Source organism: Schistocerca cancellata, chromosome 11, assembly GCF_023864275.1.
Source record: "Schistocerca cancellata isolate TAMUIC-IGC-003103 chromosome 11, iqSchCanc2.1, whole genome shotgun sequence".
Taxonomy (NCBI): domain Eukaryota; kingdom Metazoa; phylum Arthropoda; class Insecta; order Orthoptera; family Acrididae; genus Schistocerca; species Schistocerca cancellata.
The window spans coordinates 122,484,867-122,504,531 of record NC_064636.1 but is presented as its reverse complement, the minus strand read 5'-3'; the positions used below and the strand labels follow the sequence as shown (position 1 = coordinate 122,504,531).

The 19,665-nt window shown below is 44.2% G+C and overlaps 1 protein-coding gene across 4 annotated transcripts in view; it reads right to left on the bottom strand.

The window, feature by feature from the left end:
- Positions 1 to 17,748, bottom strand: part of LOC126108575 (uncharacterized) — a 105,915-nt gene extending 88,167 nt beyond the window's left edge. For 3 of the 4 annotated variants that reach the window (XM_049913863.1, XM_049913864.1, XM_049913865.1), the window contains exon 1: positions 17,544 to 17,745. In XM_049913863.1, the coding sequence (XP_049769820.1) occupies positions 17,544 to 17,621 (78 nt within the window). In that variant the 5' untranslated portion in view covers positions 17,622 to 17,745. Of the gene's footprint in view, positions 1 to 17,543 lie in introns of all 4 variants that reach the window. The other variant, XM_049913866.1, reaches the window with a different exon arrangement.
- Positions 17,749 to 19,665: the final 1,917 nt, after the last annotated feature.

The following is a 19,665-nucleotide window of genomic DNA, read 5'->3' as shown; positions in this document are numbered from 1 at the left end:
CTCCAGTCCACAAATGGCCCATCGGGACCATCCGACCGCCATGTCATCCTCAGATGAGGATGCAGACAGGAGGAGCGTGTGGTCAGCACACCGCTCTCCCGCTCGTTATGATGGTTTTCTGAGACCAGAGCCGCTGCTATTCGGTCGAGTAGCTCCTCAGTTGGCATCACGAGGCTGAGTGCACCAAGAAAAATGGCAACAGCGCATGGCGGCCCGGCCGACAGCGCTCAACTTGGGCGACCTGACGGGAACCGGCGTATCCACTGCGGCAAGGCCGTTGCCGAATTGTTGTGTGGCAATCCGAGAAATCAGCATCCTTTGTGCATCCTATAAGAGACGAGTTGGCAGGACAACACAGAATGTGTCCTGTGATTTGTGCTATGCATTTTTGTTACACCCTGTACGATCTAATCTATAAAAACTTTTTCTCAATAGTGGTCGAAGATGAGTCTTTCTGCGAAGTCATTTGGACGCAATTAATTGGCTGAAATGCACTCCAGTCAGTCATTGGATGTTTTTTACCAGCCATCCGATTCCGCCGTAACAGCAGTGGAATGATCAAAGAAAGTGTATGCACGGTAGCGCAGAATATTGTTCGGAACCGTATTTACTCTACAATGTACACATTCATTGTAGGTGGTATGGGCAGAGAGTCCTAGGAACTACACTACGCAATTAGAAGTTTACTTTTTCGGAACCCAGTAAATGTTTCTGACTGCAATGTACATGCTTGAAATGTTGCTCAAAGGTGCCTACAACCTTCCTCTGTAGTGGTGCAGGAGTGGGCCGCCCTCCGAAGTCTCCTTCTGGCTCGACGACCCTTCCAACAGCGAGGTTGGTTCAAAAAATGGTTCAAATGGCTCTGAGCACAATGGGACTCAACTGCTGTGGTCATAAGTCCCCTAGAACTTAGAACTACTTAAACCTAACTAACCTAAGGACATCACACACATCCATGCCCGAGGCAGGATTCGAACCTGCGACAGTAGCGGTCGTGCTGTTCCAGACTGTAGCGCCTTTAACCGCTCGGCCACTCCGGCCGGCAACAGCGAGGTATCGACACGGGCGAAATAACGGCCAGATCTCAGCAGAAGTTCACGTGACTTGTAAAGTGGGTTAATGGTGTCACACCGGCGCCAAACTCCACCACAACGCTTTCCAACGCAGCCGCGGGCGAGTCACAAGATGAGAAAGACGTCACAGCCCGTAAACACTTACGGCTCTCGGACTGACGTTGGGGCCGGGTGTGCCTTCGTGATCGACACGCGTGTCTTTCGATATCGGCTTCCGGCACCCTGCTCGGTATTTACAGCCGAGCTCTTCGGCCTGTACCGGGCCGCGGAGTACATCCGGCGACACAGACTTTTCAGTTATGTCCTCTGCTCAGACTCTCTCAGCGCCCTTCAAAGTCTACGTGCGCTGTACACCAGCCGTCCCTTAGCGCAGCAGGTCCAGGAAAAATGTCACTTGCTCACTCTTGGTGGAACCAGTGTGATGTGGGTCCCTGGCCACATCGGTCTGCCAGCAAACAAGGCTGCTGACACTGCTGCCAAAGCTGCAGTGCTCGTACCTCAGCCCGCTAGTTCCTGTATTCCCTCCGATGATGGCTGTGTTGCCCTCTGTCAGGAGGTGGTGTCCCTTTGACATCTCCAATGGTCCTCCCTTCACGGGAATAAGCTCCGGCTTAAGCCTCTCCCAGCGGCTTCGACGGCCTTCTCTCGGCCCTCCCGCCGGGAGGAGGTCATTTTAGCTAGGCTGAGTATTGGGCACTGACTTTTTAGCCGTCGTCATTGGATAAGTGGCGCTACCCGACCACTTTGCACTTTGAACGCCATTTCCTGACGGAATGCCCATTTTTTAAGCGTTTACGTTCTCGCTCGGGTTTGCCGTCTGAGTGATCGGCCGTGTTAGCCACTGACGCGCTGGCTGGTGGCCGCGTTTCACTTTTTGACTGCCAAAGCAATATGGCGAAGGCCACTTAATTTTTAGTTTTTCGATGTCCGTTTCTGTATGATGTCTTTTTTAGCCATTTCTCCACGTCCACATTTTAGCTGTCTTCTCTTATGTCGTTTTTTAACTCCTCTTTGTCTTCGTGTTCTAAAGTTCTGACCTGGGCGCGTATGACCCCACTTGTTTTTTACTCCCTAAAGCAAAACGAAACCACAAACCAAAACATATCGCCCCCTCTTTTTGGGCCCCTGCGATGGAGGTCAGAACCGCGACGGCCAGCGTTGAAATCACGCGGTTTTGTTATGACCGACCCAGGGAAACATTTCAGACAAGCTGCTGCTTATAATGGAAAGGGGAAGACCTCAGGGGAGTAGCACAAAGGGCGTCAATGAATCCACCCCTTTCCCTGGGCCGTTGTTTTCTACACATTTCGCAGTCGAAAACGACAGCTAGATATTCTTGACTATCTCTGACAGTGCTGACACACTCGGACGTTTCAATCCTTCTGCATGGACACTGTAACGCTGCAGCTCCATTAAACGCAATCGCACCCCTTTTTTAGTGCAGTGCTACCGCTATTTTCTCTCTTGTGTACAGGGTGGACCGACGATATCCGAAGCAGCCAAGGGCTTTTTATGCTAATGTTTGACATGCTCCTCTGGTGTGCTCACACAGAGGTGTGACATTTATAGAGCTGAAGATAAGACGGTAAAGCATCCCTCGAAGACCCCGCAGTTTTCCAAAACCGTCGGTGGCACCTGCGCACATTTAGCGAAAATTTTAAAAATGCATCTTCATCGAGGAAATTTGTGAAGCAGCGTGAGGCGCCTACAGGTAGGCAACCGTTTGACACAGCTCTGAGTACAGTGGTAATACCGATTCCCGAAGTTAAGCGCTGTTGGGCTAGGCTAGCGCTTGGATGGGTGACCATCCGGTCTGCCGAGCACTTTTGGCAAACAAGGTGCACTCAGCTCTTCTGAGGCAACCTGAGGAGCTACTTGACTGAGAAGTAGAGGCTCCAGTCTCGGAAACTGACATACGGCCGGGAGAGCGGTGTGCCGACCACATGCCCCTCCGCATCTGCATTCAGTGAGGCCTATGGGCCGAGAATGACACGGCGGCCGGTCGGTACCGTTGGGCCCTCCAAGGTCAGTTCGGACAGAGTTTCCCTCCAAAGGCTCATTTCTGATTATTCAATATATGTAGGCGGCCAGCTTTGAGTGTTTTACCGAAATGGTGGCTCCTGGAGGGACCCTCCGTCATTTTATTCTCACATGTGTCAATTTCATACCCCCTCTGTCATCACGCCACAGTAAGGCGTGAACTGAAAAAAGGGTAGAACTGAAAAAGTATAACAACCCTCTGTTTCTCCGGATGACGTTCGAGTTTCGTTGAATCGTTTCCAACAGCCCTATTGGCTCCATCCTGGACACGAGCGAAGATTACGGTGCTACTGCAGTCCGAAGGGGTGCGATCACGCCTTAGCGGATGCAGCTCCACAATGTCCATACAGAAGGACTGAAACGTCCGAGTGTGTCAGTAGCGTCGAAGTTCGTCGAGAATATCTAGCTGTCGTTTTCGACCGTGAAATGTGTGGGAATTAACGCCCCAAGGAAAGGGGTGGGTTCATTGTCGTTCTTTGTGTCACTCCCTGAGGTCTTTTCATTTCGATTCTGAAATGCGGTGTGTCTGAAACGTTTTGCTCGGCCACTCTTAAGAAAATCGCGTGATTTCAACATTGGACGCCGCGGCTCTGACCTCCATCGCAGGGGCACCAAAAGAAGGGTTTAAATCGGGGTAAGACCAGCTGTGACGACCTTCCTATCGCGTGACGCTTCGGCGGACAGAATTGTGGCGAAATTTTGTCCCAATGTGTCGTCATTAGCCCTCTTTACACGTCACAGGTCACACGAATATTCAAGACAGGTAGTAGGAGTAATGCAGTTAATTACAGGCCCGTATCATTAACATCGATATGCATCAGGATTTTGGAATGTATATTGTGTTCGAACAATGAATTACAGCGAAGAAAACAGTGTTTTGACACATAGTCAATACGGATTTAGGAAACATCGTTCTTTTGAAACACAACTAGCTCTTTCGTCGCACGAAGTGTTGAGTGCTATTGACAAGGGATTTCAAACTGATTCCGTATTTCTGGATTTCCGGAAGGCTTTTGACACTGTACCACACACGCAGTTTGTTGTGAAATTGCGTGCTTATGGAATATTGTCTCAGTTATGTGACTGGATTCGTGATTTCCTGTCACAGATGTCAGAGTTCGTAGTGACTGACGGAAATTCATCGCGAAAAACGGAAGTGATTTCTTGCGTTCCCCAAGGTAGTGTTACAGGCCATTTGCTGTTCCTTATCTATATAAACCACTTGGGAGTTAATATCAGCAGCCGTCTTAGGTTGTTTGCAGGTGACGCTGTCGTTTGTCGACTAGTAAACGCATCAGAATATCAATACAAATTGCGAAACGGTTTGGAAAAGTAATATGTATGGTGCGAAAATTGGCAGTTGACACTAAATGACGAAAAGTGTGAGGTCATCCACATGAGTACTAAAAGGAATCCTTTAAACTTCGGTTACACAATAAATCAGTCTAAAGGCCGTAAATTCAAGTAAATAGCTAGGTATTACAATTACAAACAACTTAAATTGAAAGTAACACATAGAATATGTTGTGGGGAAGGCTAACCAAAGACTGCGTTTTATTGGCAGGACACTTAGGAAATGTAACAGATCTACTAAGGAGACTGGCTACACTACGCTTCTCCATCCTCTTTTAGAATACTGCTGCGCGGTGTGAGATCGTTACCAGATAAGGTTGACAGAGTACATTGAAAAAGTTCAGAGAAGGGCAGCAAATTTGTAGTATAGCGAAATATGAGAGAGAGTGTCACTGAAATGATACAGGATTTAGGCTGGACATCATTAAAGCACTGGCGTTTTGCGTTGTGGAGCAATCTTCTCACGAAATTTAAAGCACCAACTTTCTCCTCCGAATGCGAAAATATTTTGTTGACGCCGACCTACGTAAAGAGAAACGATCCCCATGGTAAAACGAGCTCGTACGGAAGGATATAGGTATTCACTGTTTCCGCGCGCTATACGAGATTGGAATAATAGAGAATTGTGAAGGTGGTTCGATGAATCCTCTGCCATGCACTTAAATGATATTTACAGAGTATCCGTGTAGTTGTAGACGAAGATGACGTCTGACTTTTTCTTCGCATGTGTCGACAGCATTCTGTTGAAAGCGTCGCGGAGCTCGAGGACAATATCGCAGGGGTCCACGCTTCTCCACTATTACTGAGGAACGCTGTAGGCACCTCTGGCCCACATTTGAAACTTATGCGTTTCAGTCGGAGACAGTTATGGGGTTTCGTAAAAGTGATCCTTTAATTCTGTTGCGGAATGTAGTGCTTGAATATGTTTTGCGAAGACGGTCTTCCACAGCTAGTTCTACAACCGACCCGCACGGTGTAGCCGCTCGGTTTGAGGCGCCATGTCACGGATTGCGCAGCCCCTCCTGCCGGAGGTTCGAGTCCTCTCTCTTGTTCTTTGCATAAGTTAGTTTAAGTAGTGTGTAAGTAGTGTCTTGAAAGGAGGGTATAAGATGAACAGCAACAAAAGCAAAACGAGGATAATGGAATGTAGTCGAATTAAGTCGGGTGATGCTGAGGGAATTAGATCAGGAAATGAGACACTCAAAGTAGTAAAGGAGTTCTGCTATTTGGGAAGCAAAATAACTGATGGTGGTCGAAGTAGAGAGGATATAAAATGTAGACTGGCAATGGCAAGAAAGGCGTTTCTGAAGAAGAGAAATTAGTTAACATCGAGTATTGATGTAAGTGTCAGGAAGTCGTTTCAGAAACTATTTGTATGGAGTGTGGCCATGTATGGAAGTGAAACGTGGACGATAAATAGCTTAGACAAGAAGAGGATAGAAGCTTTTGAAATGTGGTGCTACAGAAGAATGCTGAAGATTAGATCGGTAGATCACAGAAGTAATGAGGAGGTATTGAATAGAATTGGAGAGAAAAGGAGCTTGTGGCACAACTTGACTAGAAGAAGGGATCGGTTGGTAGGACATGTTCTGAGACATCGAGGGATGACCAATTTAGTATTGGAGAGCCACGTAGAGGGTAAAAATCGTAGAGGGAGACCAAGAGATGAATACACTAGCAGATTCAGAAGGATGTAGGCTGCAGTAGGTACTGGGAGATGAGGAAAGTTGCACAGGATTGAGTAGCATGGAGAGCTGCATGAAACCAGTCTGAGGACTGAAGACCACAACAACAACAACAACATGTCTAGGGACCGATGACCTCAGCAGTTTGGTCCCTTAGGAATTCACACATTTCTACAACCCACACGCAACGAAATTAATTTAGAAGTTGCAGTTACAGGCAGGCCTGAGCTTAACGACAGTGTAAGTATAGAAATAGAAATTATTGATAATGATGTCAAAATAGCTTTCATTGTTATCGAAGTTCGTAAACTCAACAGAAAGACCGGGATGCAAATTATGCTGGAAAGACCAGGTAAGCGGCAATTAGCTCCCTACCTAAATAGTGAATAGACAACATTTAGTTCAAATATTATTGAAGCATACGAATTATTGCTAGTTTTAAACTCACTGTAGATAACACTCTGGAGTATTATTTGCCTAGTAAATGTATCAAGGGCGGGAAACAAAGCTCAATCCTGGTTTTATGAGAAAATTCGGAAAATACTGAAGAAGCAGAGATTGTTGAACTCTCGGTTCAGAAAAGGAGGTGCAAATGTCGACCGGCAAAAGTTAGAAAGAAATTTATGGATCTTGAAAAAGATCGAAGCGTGAAGCGTACAAAATCTTCCGCTGTCGTACGTTAGCGAAAGATCTCGCCGAGAATTCGAGAAAATTCTCGACCTACGTACACCAAGTGGGTCGCACGCCTGCAGTCAGTTCCCCGTCGACCAGTTTCGTGTGGCAGTCAAAGACAATAAAAGGAAAGGAGAAGTTGCATGCGTCGAGTTAAAAAAAAAAAATCACATAGCCGGGTCGTTGAGACGTACCGTCGTTAGGCCGTTGCACCCACTCACGTCTGGAGGCAGCGGCTGAGTGTGACGCGCCCTTAGCGCTAGGATTTCACCCGGAACAAGTCCCGCCCATTCAGCCCCCTCCACGCCTACCCACGGTGTAAGGCCCTCCCCTAAACAGCCGCCACTTCCACAAACTGGAAGCTACATCAAAGTTGTTATCGCCACAGTCCAACACATGTTACACTGTGATGAGATCCAGTAATGATAAGAAATTTAAGTTTTTCTAGATAGTAATATAATATGAATGTGCATTATTAAAGAAATAAAAGTATTTATAGAGAATTGAAAGCATCGCCAGCAGCAGAAAACAAAAAATAACGTGATGCTATTTAAGGACAATAAGGACAAATTTTCTTTAACTAATTCACTTATTATAATTCGTTTATTTGAGGGAAACAGCATACCAAACATACAGTGCGAAAACAATGGTCTTGAATCTGTTATGTCGGTAATAAAGCCACGGATGCAGTCGACTAACTCTGTTGTCTAAAATCAACATTATATGGAAATAAGTGAAAGTCGTTTTGTTTATGTAGGCTCTCATAGTAGCTCACGAAAATTAAAGAATATAAGAATGCCACAAAGTAGAAATGCCTAATGAAAGCTGTAAGATATTTGCTTATATGCCACGTTTTGTTTGTATTTCCATGGGTAATGGGTGAATTTTAACTTGTAAATTCTTCCAATGTCATACCTGCGCATTATAAAGAATTGTGGTTGTTTCTGTGTGATTAGTGTCCTATATGCTGTTGCAAGCGTCTCAGGAAAATAACCTGTCGTTATTCTTTGTCCTATCTGTTTTTAACAAAAAGATTTATTAATTTCGTAAATGTCATTCATACCATTTTTTCTAAAATAATAATGATGATGCGTATGTTTGTCGGAGAGCAGTTATGGAGGAAATAAATGCTGCAGTGTTTCACAGCTGTAAAACGTCCTTCAAGTTGTACTAGTTCTTCTTCCACCCCTAAGAGTTTTCAGCAAAACTATTCAGTGAATAACACGCAAAAACAGCTTGGATCAATCTAGCAAGAACAAAGTAATTTTGATGCCATCTGGAAGTATAGTGAACATTGGTGCTTGGTTCACATATACTGTCTGAGTTCTGAAACTTGAGTGTCAAGTATACTGTGGTTCCTCTTTCTCCAAGCAAATTATTCTTTCAGGGTAGGTTTTTCCTGTTTTAGCTTTGGGTGCATTTTCTCATATAGAAGTATATTTCTTCATAGGCTATTCATCTGAATACTGAGTTCTCATATTTAAAGAATTCACTGCTAAATTGTTTTCTCTTACGTTTGTTGTGGAAGTACCTGGCACAGCTGAGGCCAATTGTGCACGTTTTTGTAACATGTCTTTTAACTATCTGGCAAAATTTAAGACCTAGCAAGATATTAATGTAACATTCACTCCAAGTGCAGCCGAACGCGGTAAACCACGTTGGTCAACTGAAACGATGTCCAGTAGAGATGGGGGATCCGCTCCTGAACTGATTCATAGAGTTGAATCTTTCAAAGGAGTGAACAATCAGTGATTCAGAAAAAAAGAACGGTAGCTCCAAACGTTTCCCATGGCAGAGAGAGAGAGAGAGAGAGAGAGAGAGAGAGAGAGAGAGAGAGACGGTGCATATCAGCGGCGTCTCTGCTGGTCAGAGCACAGTGCACACCACACAACATAGCCGGCGCCGGCCTCTGCCCTGCTTCTACCTTGGCTGCCTGCATTGCGCAGTGCCCCATTAGATTTTGTGTTTCACATACGCCGTGCCGTCTCTGTGCGTCGTCTGCCGCGTGCAGCATCTGGCGCAGCTTAACTTAGCATCGCACTCTGTCGGCGATCGTTTCAGTCGCACGTCCTGCCCTCTGGGCAGTTGATGCGAGCAACAGGACAGAGAGCTTCCTAGCGGAGAACATAGGAACTACTTGCAACAACCTGCTCGCAAGAGAACAGACGATTTGTCTCGGAGTGGGTGACTGGTGGCCGTTCACCATTCCCCCCACCCTCGGAACTCGCCCACTCAACGCTCACCCCACCGTTCTCGACTCTAGCCAGAGCGTTGAGCAAAGCAACTCAGGTGTCACTCTGGTCTCTGCGGTCTTAGATCACGCAGTAATACAGCTCGCGTCTCGACCTGCTCGACTCAGTGCTTCTGCATCGGAGTTCGTCTCTACTGGATATTGTTCTTCGTAGTAATACCGCTATGTATATTACATTATTATGTTATGTATACATAATTTGTTTTTATTTTATTTTTATTTGTTTAAACTGATCAGTTTAGGTTCCTGACGACTCCTCTTACTATAGGATTTTTATTATGGACACTCGAATTTACGCTTTAATTACGAGCAAACCGATAAACGTATCGCAAAATGTGATACACCAATATTTTCCTTGTTTTATTCTGCATAAGGCTATATGCAGCACTTTCGTTTTACAGTCAAATTTATATTTTTTTTCTTATTCTGGTACGGATTTTGCGATTTTAGGCGTCTTCGGAAGGAAACGTTCACTTTAAAAATATATGGCTTGCGATGTATTTGTATGAGGTTAATGAAATTTTAATACATTATAGCCAAATATATTGTTAATGTAAATCTCAAGTTACAACATTTTCCGATCACCCAAAAAACCACGATAGTGCAAAATAAATCAATAATCAAAAACTTTGTCATATCGTGGAAATTTCAATAAACAATACAAAATTCTTACTCATTATCTGTGTTACTTCAAAATAGGATCAAATAAGATTAAAATACAGGTATAGTACTGGTATAAACCAAGTTGAAAAGGCAATGTGCCTTCCATATATTTTCTATTGTAAATGAGTGGTGAGTCATGAAAAAGAGCTAATTCATTTCAGGGAGTGAACAGTTCTGATCCGATCTCTGAAAAGAACAGTTTTGCCCATCTCTAATGCCTAGGCGTTGAACAAAGACCGGGAAAGCTGGGGGAGAGTGGGCAGGACTTGTTTCAGGCGAAATCCTAGCGCTAACGATTCCTCTGAGTGTGGGGGGAGGTGGGTGGAGTTTGACTGAAAGGGAGGCCACCCCCGGCCGTCTGTACCTGGGGTGGCCTGCTTTTGTCGTGGGCCTCGTGATCTGCAGGCCCCCCAGGACAGCTGGTTCTAATAAAATCTCAAACAAGGCCAAAACGTGTTCGGTAATTAAGAGGCAGTCTGCAGTTTGGGGCTGCATTATCAGGCTATTGCGCTTGCCGATGGAGTGTTCAGAATTTTTAGATTTTTTTGTTGTGAAACATTGCATGAAATCTATAAAATACAGAACGATAAGCATTAGCTGATAGCAAACGACTCTATGCCGCCACCGTTCATTCCGCGTAAGGCACAGAAAGGTAAGAGAAATTAGCACTCCTACAGAGGTGTAAACAGTCGTCTTTCCCTCACTTTATAGAAAAGAGGAACAGGAAAGGAAATTACTTCTAGTGGTGTGACGTAGCCTCTGTCATGCACCACATGGTGGCTTGCACTATACGTATATAGATGGAGGTGTACATCTACATCTGCATCTACATCTACATCAGTACTCCCCGAATCACACTAAAGTGCCTGACAGACAGTTCATCGAACCACCTTGACAATAACTCTCTATTATCCGCCTCTCGAACAGCGCGTGGGAAAAGAGTTCTGATTTTCCTTATTTTATTATGATGATCGTTTCTCCCTGTATAGGTCGGCGTCAACAAGATGTTTTCGCATTCGGAGGAGAAAGTTGGTGATTGAAATTTCGTAAGAAGATTCCTCCACAACGAAAAACGCGTTTGTTTTAATGATGTCCATCCTAGATCCTGTATCAAGTCCGCGACACTCTCTCCCGTATTTCTTGATAATACAAAACGTGCTGCTCTCCTCTGAACTTCCTCGGTGTACTCCATTAATGCTATCTGGTAATGGTCCCGCACCGCACAGTACTAGTCCAAAAGAGGACGGACAAGTATAATACAGGCTGTCTCTTTAGTAGGTCTGTTGCATCTTCTAAGTGTTCTGCCAGTAAAACGCAGTCTTTGATTCGCTTTCCCCACAACGTTGGCCGGACTCTCTGGCCGAGCGGTTCTAGGTGCCTCAGTCCAGAACCACACGGCTGCTACGGTCGCAGATTCGAAACCTGCCTTGGGCATGGATGTTTGTGATGTCCTTAGGTTAGTAAGGTTTAAGTAGTTCTAAGTCTAGGGGACTGATGACCTCAGATGTTCAGTCCCATAGTGCTTAGAGCCATTTTGAACCCACAACGTTTTCTATGTGTTCTTTTCAGTTTAAGGGGACCACACAGTGGTTCAGGTCGAAAAAACTCGATTTTCGGTTTTCATCATATTTCGATAGATTAAGGTTTTCTTTAACTACTCTGAAAACGATTTTGCTGAAAAAAGTTTTTTTCCAGCATTTAAAGAGCATTTTCCTGCCACGTGTGCTTATATGCCACACCCACTTTTCTATCACCCACTTTTCTATCACCCACTTTTCTATCACCCACTTTCCTGCATATATTTCAGATCTTTATATCCTCTACACTGCAAGTTAGGGATTTTTTTTTACTCCCAAGTGTGTTGGCTATACCTGGAATGCAACGGTCGGTATTCTTTTGTTTCTGCTTTCAGACACACGCTTAGTTTTGTTCAAGTGTGATTGCGAGTAGTTGTTATACTTACGTTTGCAGTACTTTTTCACGTGTGTTTTGTAGTGTTTATTGAAGATGACAAAACGGAAAGGCATTTTCAAGAAACGACAATTTAGAGGAAACAATTTAGAAATCCTTCTATACAAGACGTTATGTCGCCTGGCAACGATGTTTCTAACTGTATTTTTTCAACAAGTGCATCATGAAAGAAGCTCTCACCATTTGAAGAGAGTTACAACGAATTTACTGTAAGTGACAAGGAGTGCAGTAACATTATCATAAATTTGAGAATATTATCAGATGTAATTTCTAAATTTGTACAATGTAGACAGTGTGGTGAGTCACAGAGTGTGAAAATTTGGCCGGCCGCGGTGGCCGAGCGGTTCTAGGCGCTTCAGTGCGGAACCGCACGACTGCTAAGTCGCAGGTTAGAATCCCGCCTGGGGCATGGATGTGTGTGATGTCCTTAGGTTAGTTAGGTTTAAGTAGTTCTGAGTTCTAGGGGACTGGTGACCTCACATGTTAAGTCCGTTGTGCTCAGAGCCATTTGAAGTCAATTAATCCTGGTGAAAATATGATCACTGGGCTGCAACATTGCACTAAAATGTGGATAGCCGATGCAGACAGGTCTGCATGTAATATTGCCAAGAAAGCTGGACAAACATCCAGGAAGGTGAAACAGAAGCTGGAAGACCTGCTAGAGGCCCAAGAAGAGCCATCATATGCAGCAGGACAGTTTTAATTAACTGTAAGTAACAAATTTCAAAAGTTTTTCTTTAAAGTCAATTTCCCACAAATTAAAATTTTCGGTACATATGCCCCATTATATCAGAAACTATCATAGATAAATGTATGAAATTTTTAGAGACAATGTATAACATAAAAAGCCACCTCTGGTACTACATTCATTAATATTCCCCCATTAGGAAGTTAAAAAAAATATTATCTGCAGAAAAAACTTAATATTTTTGTTAGTAAATTTAAAAAAGTATTTCTTAAAAACTATAAAAAGGATAAAGTATATTTTAGTACAGTTGACTCTATTAGCATCATGTAACATAGAGTAAAAGGTCCTGCATCAAATAGTTTTTCAGAAGTTCGTCAAATACTTGCCTAAATTAACACGAGTTAGATAGGCAGGGTGTGCTCCCCTTAAGTTGTTCGTAATTGTAATTTACGGCCTTCATATTTGGTTGATTTATGGTGTAACTTGTGTAACCGGAGTTTAACGCATTCCTTTTAGCACTCACTTGGATGACCTCACGCTTTTCATTATTTAGAGTCAAATGCCAATTTTCGCACCATACAGACATCTTCTCTAAGTCGTTTTGCAATTGTTTTTGATCATCTGATAACTTTACTAGACTATGGATGGCAGCGTCATATGCAAACAACCTACGAGGGCTGCTCAGATTCTCTGTCAAATCGTTTATACAGATAAAGAACAGCGGAGGGCCTGTAACACCGCCTTGGTGAACGCCAGAAATCGCTTCTGTTTTATTTGATGGCTTTCCCTCAATTACCACGAACTGTGGCCTCTGTGGCACAAAATCACTAATCCACTCGCGAAACTGAGGCGGTATTCCATAAGCACGCAATATGACTACAAGCCGCCTGTGAGGTACGGTGTCAAAAGCATTATCAAAAACTTAGAAATATGGAATGAATTCCAAATCCCTTGTCAGTAGCACTCAACACTTGGTGTGAGTAAAGAGCTAGTTGTGTTTTACAAAAGTGATGTTTCCTAAATTCATGTTCATTGTTTGTCAATGGACAGTTTTCTTCGAGGTGATTCGTAATGTTCGAATACAAATATGTTCGAAAAACCTGCTGCATATCGATGTTGATGATACGAACCTGTAACTTAATGGATTATTCCTATTTTCTTTCTTGAATATTGGTGTTATCTGTGCAACATTCCAGTCTTGGGGCAGGGATCTTTCGTCGAGTGCTTGTATATGAGTGTACAGTATGGAGCTATTGCATCAGCATACTCTGAAACGAATGTAGTTGGTGTTGAGTCAGGACCGAGGGACTTGCTTTCATTAAGTGTTTTACGTTGCTGCTCTACCTCCGAGGATATCTACTTCTAAGTTTCTCATGGGGGCAGCTGTTGTTGTTTCTGATTCTGACATATTTACCTCGTCTTCTTTGGTGAGGGAATTTAGGAGCGCTGTGTGTAGTAACTCTACTTTAGCAGCACTGTTATCCGCAGTATTTCTGTTGGTATCGCGCAGAGAAGGCATTTATTGCGTTTTTCCGCTTGCATACTTTACATACTAACAGAATCTCTTTGGATTTTCTGCCGGGTTTCGATACAAAGTTTTATTGTGGAAACTACTGTAAGCATCTCGCATTGAAGTGCGCGCTATATTTCGAGTTTTTGTAATAGATTGTCAGTCTTGTGGATTATGCGTTCGTTTAAATTTGACACGCTTTTCTCGTTGTTTCTGCAACAAAATTGAGCACTGTTTTGCGTATAAAGTCGTTTGTTAATTAATTTGGTATAAATCTCTCAATTGCTGTCATTATTATATCACTGAGTGCAAGCCACATCTGGTCTACACTTACGTTGTTATTTTGGAAGGAGAGGAGATTGTCTCTCTGCAAGGCGTAAGTGAATTTTTATCTGCTTTTTTTAATAAATGTATATTTATTTTTGGAGGGTTCGGGCGTTACAGTATTCAATTTCACTACGACCACCCTGTGTTCGCTAATCCCTGTATCCGTTCTGCTGCTCGTCATTAACTCAGGATTATTTGTTGCCAAGAGGTCGAGTGCGTCTTTACAACAGTTTACTATTCGAGTGGGCACGTGAACTAATTAAACGAAATAATTTTCAGAGAATGCGTTTATCACAATGAGCTGTATGATACCCCAATCATTTTTTTGTAAGTTCAAAACACAGAACCATGCGGCTGCTACGGTCGCAGGTTCGAATCCTACCTCGGACATCGATGTGTGTGATGTCCTTAGGTTAGTTAGGATTACGTAGTTCTAAGTCTAGGGGACTGATAACCTCAGATGTTAAGTACCATAGTGCGTAGCGCCATTTTTGCAGACCACAGGGAGGTTTCCACGCAAAACTATTTTTCCGGGGAGGGGCGCAAATTGGAAAGCTAATTTTACCTACGGTGACTTTTTACGTTATAATATAAATACAGTCTCGATTAAACCTTTCAATAGATCGGTCAGGTCGACGAGATTTGACTCTCTGTTTTCATTCGCATTAAATGATCCGTGAACGTGTTAATAGCACAAACTAGATGAATATTTGTTTAATTTACAGCAGTGTTACTGAAGTATCAATCTCACTTAGTACTCCCTTCGCTGTGCCTTTTTATACAATTTTTCCGGGACTGGCTGGTTAGTGCGCGTTACTACTTACATGAGTCGGCACCTTCAACGTTTACTATTAATTTATCTAACCTTATCCCTTATTTAGGTCTTACCTTTCCCTAGTAAGATTGTAATTTAATTATTTGATGTAGCCTACCTAGACAGCAGAAACACGAAATAAGATCATGGCGGGGGGTAGTCTTACTTATTTGTTTGTTATATCGAATTGATGGACAAGAATTCTGTCCAGTGTCGTGCATAGGAATAACGAGTGATCAAACGCCGATCGCTGTGACTTAGAATTTCAGATATATTTACTTGAAATTGACTTTTTTGCCGGCTTTCGAAGAGAAGCATCTTTACAACTCGTTAAATAAATTTGTCTTGCTTAGAAGTTATTATGGCGTGGATGAGATGCTTAATGACATTTCTGTTTTTAAAAATTGAAATTACGAACTAAATGATTCGCATCACTCGCATTAATTCCAGTGATTGGAGATGCTATGGTGACCTTCTTTGTATCTGCAGTACAGTTGAAGTAAGGATACAAGATAGTGAAGCGCTGGTTTACCGCACTTCCTTCTTCACTGATAACACACCCACACTATAACAAACAAATTGGATCGAAAGTTGTCTTACAAGTTGTTCGATGAATAATCGCTAGTTAAGCGAGCGAATGTCTTCACTTTTTATGTGGTTGGAGATGCTTACTTTGACATGATTGGACAGGGGCTTTGAGATCATGCTCTCATTTATAGGTCTATTCCACTCCAAGTGACAGTTCCTGCTGAATTCAGTCACTATTTTTTTCTACACGAAAGGCATAAATTTAATTTATACAAGTTTTCGAACAAAGGTTCGAAAGACCTTGAGTCTATTATTTCCTGTTCAGAAATGGCCCAGATGCAGACTTGTATGTCTAAGTATGGCACAGAGACTCGAAACAGGAAGATAGTTATCTGAAACGTATCCTAAGATTATTTATTTATTTCCAACTACACGGAAAACCTTGCGTGAATACAGATTTAGTGATGAAACTGTCCACCATCTACTCTGCTTCACAAGAGTTTTAGTCTCATTTAGGTTGGTGAATCTGCTGTTGTTCATCAACTTCTTTACCCCCTTTTCACTTTCAGTCATAATCAAGATTGAATAATATTAAGAAAGTACACTGGAGCACCAAAGAAACTGTTGTAGGCATGCGTATTCGAATACAGAGATTTGTAAACAGGCAGAATACGGCGCTGCGGTCGCTGCGAAAACAAGTGTCTGGCGCGGTTGTTAGATGGGTTACTGATGCTACAGTGGCAGGCTATGAAGATTTAAGTGAGTTTGAACGTGACGTTGTAGTCGGCGCACGAGCGATGGGACACAGCGCCTCAAGTACGATGAAGTCGGGATTTTCCCGTACGACCATTTCACGAGTGTACACTGAATATCGGAACTGTAGTAAAACATCTAAACCCCGCAATTGTTGTGGCCAGGAAAAGATGCTGCAGGAATGGGACCAAAGATGACTGAAGAGAATCGTTCAGCGTGACAGCGCAAAATGCTGCAGATTTCAGTGCTGGGCCGTCAACGTCATCGTGCGAACCATTGAACGGAACATCGTGTACCCTCGATGGCTGCACGACACAAAGCTTTACGCCTTGCCTGGGCCCATCATCACCGAGACTGGACTGTTGATGAGTGGAAACATGCTGAGAGGTAGGAAGTGTCTCGTTTCAAATTGTATCGATTGGATGGAAGTGCACAGGTATGGAGACAACCTCAAGAATCTGTGGGCCCTGCATGTCAGCAGGGGACTGTTCAGGCTGGTGGAGGCTCTGTAATTGTGTGGGCTGTGTGCAATTGGAGTGATATTGGACCCCTGACACGTGACAATTACGTAAGTATCCTATCTGATCACCTGCATCCATTCACGTCCATTGTGCTTTCCGACCGACTTGAGCAATTCCAGCAGGACAATGCGACACCCCATACATCCAGCATTCCTACAGCGTATCTGCAGGAACACTCTTCTGAATTTAAACACTTCCGCTGGCCACCAAACTCCCCAGATATGACCATTATCGAGCGTATCTGGGATATCGTGCAATGTGCTGTTCGGAAGAGATCTCCACCCCCTCGTACTGTTACGGATTTATGGGCAGCCCCGCAGGATTCGTGGTGTCAGTTCCCTCCAGCACTGCTTCAGACGCTAATAGAGTCCATGCCACGTCGTGTTGCAACACTTCTGTGTGCTGGTAGGAGCCGCGCACGATATTAGGCAGCTGTATCAGTTTCTTCGGCTTTCCATTGTACTCAGTTTAAGCCCAAACTTTTTCGGAGGGGGGGGATGGAGGGGGAGGGTGCGTCCGCAACCTTCTCCCACCTGCATGTGGGACTGATCACAGTTTGGAAAAGCTCCAGTAGTGGTAGTCACGTAGAACCGCAATGATGAGCCGTAAGAGGGGGAGGTCGTGTGAAATTCCACGGGGAAAAATGCCGTCGTTTGAGCGGCTGACGCAGAGAAGAAGCAGGGCGGGTACTCACGGCGAGGGCGATGTTGGCGCTGGTGATGCCCGCCACCGCCGCCGCCGCCGCCAACATCAGCAGCGCTCCGGGCCCCATGCTTGGAGCCGGCGCGTCTCTCTACCTCTCTACGCCTGCCTCTGCCTCCGCCTCCACCTCCGTTCTGCGCTGTCCCGGTCGCAGTGCTGCGACCCTGCACTGTCTGTCGCCCCCGGCTGTCCTGCTCTTTTGTAATTGTGCCGCCACATGCCACAAAGCGGTCCCTGCGAACTGGGCGCTTGTCCACCGCCGATACCATCTCTCCCCCACTCCTCGTCCATCGTATCTGTGCGACCCTGTCCTTCTGCTCTTCCTGTTTTGCAGCTTGTGTCAGCTGTTGGAGTGTAATTCGCCGCTGCCAGGTTAGCGTGGTTTGCTAGCGAAATGGAATTCCTCATTTCATTTTCCAACGACCTTCTCTCCTTTTTTTTCTAATTTGCGAAGTTTGAATTGTCTACTACTCTTCCTTGTCAGGGCAGATGAATGCTTTGACTCCAGAAGCATTACTATCGACACACAAGCCTGTAAATCTGGTACTGTGGTATCAGACATTTACTTTAGGAAAATTTTTTATTTTTCTGATTACGATTACAATTGCATACATTATTATACCGCTATCCCAGAACACTGTACCACTTCCAGGTTCTCTACATAGTGGACTCCAGTGGCAACAAAAATTTCATTTTCAATATTTCACACAATTATTCGCCGTATGTAGAAATTTAAAATTTTGTCATAATCTACTCATTAAAAGGTGACAGAAGTGATGTTATAGCGGCATGCACATAAACAGATGTCGATAGGATCGCATACACGAGGTACAGCTGCCGCAGCTGTCATTTGTACCCATTCGTGTGAAAAGGATTCCGACGTGATTATAACCGCACGCGGGAAATTAACGGACTGTGACCGCAGATGGTAGTTGGAGCTACAGAATCCACGCCCGAAATCATTAGGGAATTCAATATCCCAACAGCCACAGCGTCAAAAGTGTCCCGAGAATACCAAATATCGGGCAGTACCTCTCAGCACGGAGGCCGCAGTGGCCGAAGGCCTTCACTTAACGACCGAGAGCAGCCACGTTTGTGTAGAGTTGTCAGTGCTGACAGACAAGCTACAGTGCATGAAATAACCACAGAAATCAGTGTGTCACGACGAGGCGAAATTCGGTGTTGATGGTCTGTGGCAGCAGACGGCCGGTCAGGCTGCCTTTGCTAACAGCACGACGTCGCCTGCAGCGCCTCTCCTGGGTTCCTGACCAGACCGGCTGAAGTCTAGACGACTGGGAAACCATATCCTGGCCACATGAGTACGGATTTCAATTGGTAAGAGCTGATGGTAAGTCCTGAGTGTGGCGCAGATCCCATAAAGCCATAGACCAACTTGTCAACAAGAGACTGTGCAAGCTGGCGGCGGCTCCACAATGGTGCAGTCTGTGTTTACATAGAGCAGACTGGGCCTTTTAGTCCAGCTGGACCGATCACTGACTTCAAATAGTTACGTTCTTCTGCCTGGAGATCATTTGCAGCCATTAATGTTGTTTGTGGTCTTCTTGAAGTCTGAGGGTATTTCGCCTATCTCATGCATCTTGCACGCCAGATGGAAGAGTTTTGTTTGTCTCATGGCTGGATTTCCCAGAAGTATCAGTAGCTCTGAGGAAATTCCGTACGGATCTTTGTCAAATTCTTCTCGCGGAATCGTATCCTCTATCTGACATTCATTTACATCTTTCAAGCTAGTTTCCCTGCAAAGACCCTCTATACTCCTTCCAAATTTCAGCTCTCTCTTCTTTGCTTATTACTAGTTTTCCATCTGAGCACATGATATCCATACAGTTCCTCTTCTTTTCTCCAAATATCTCTACAGTTTTCCTGTGGGCGGTGTCTATCTTTCCCCTAGTTATATATGGGTCTATATACTTACATTTGTCCTTTAGCCATCCATGGTTAGCAATTTTGCACTTACAGTCAGTCTCATTTTTTAGATGTTTGTAGTCCTTTCCACATGCCTCATTTGCTCCATTGTTATATTTTCTCCTTTCGTCAATTAAATTCATTATATCCCGTAATATCTAAGGATTTCTCCTAACCCTTTTCTGTTTATC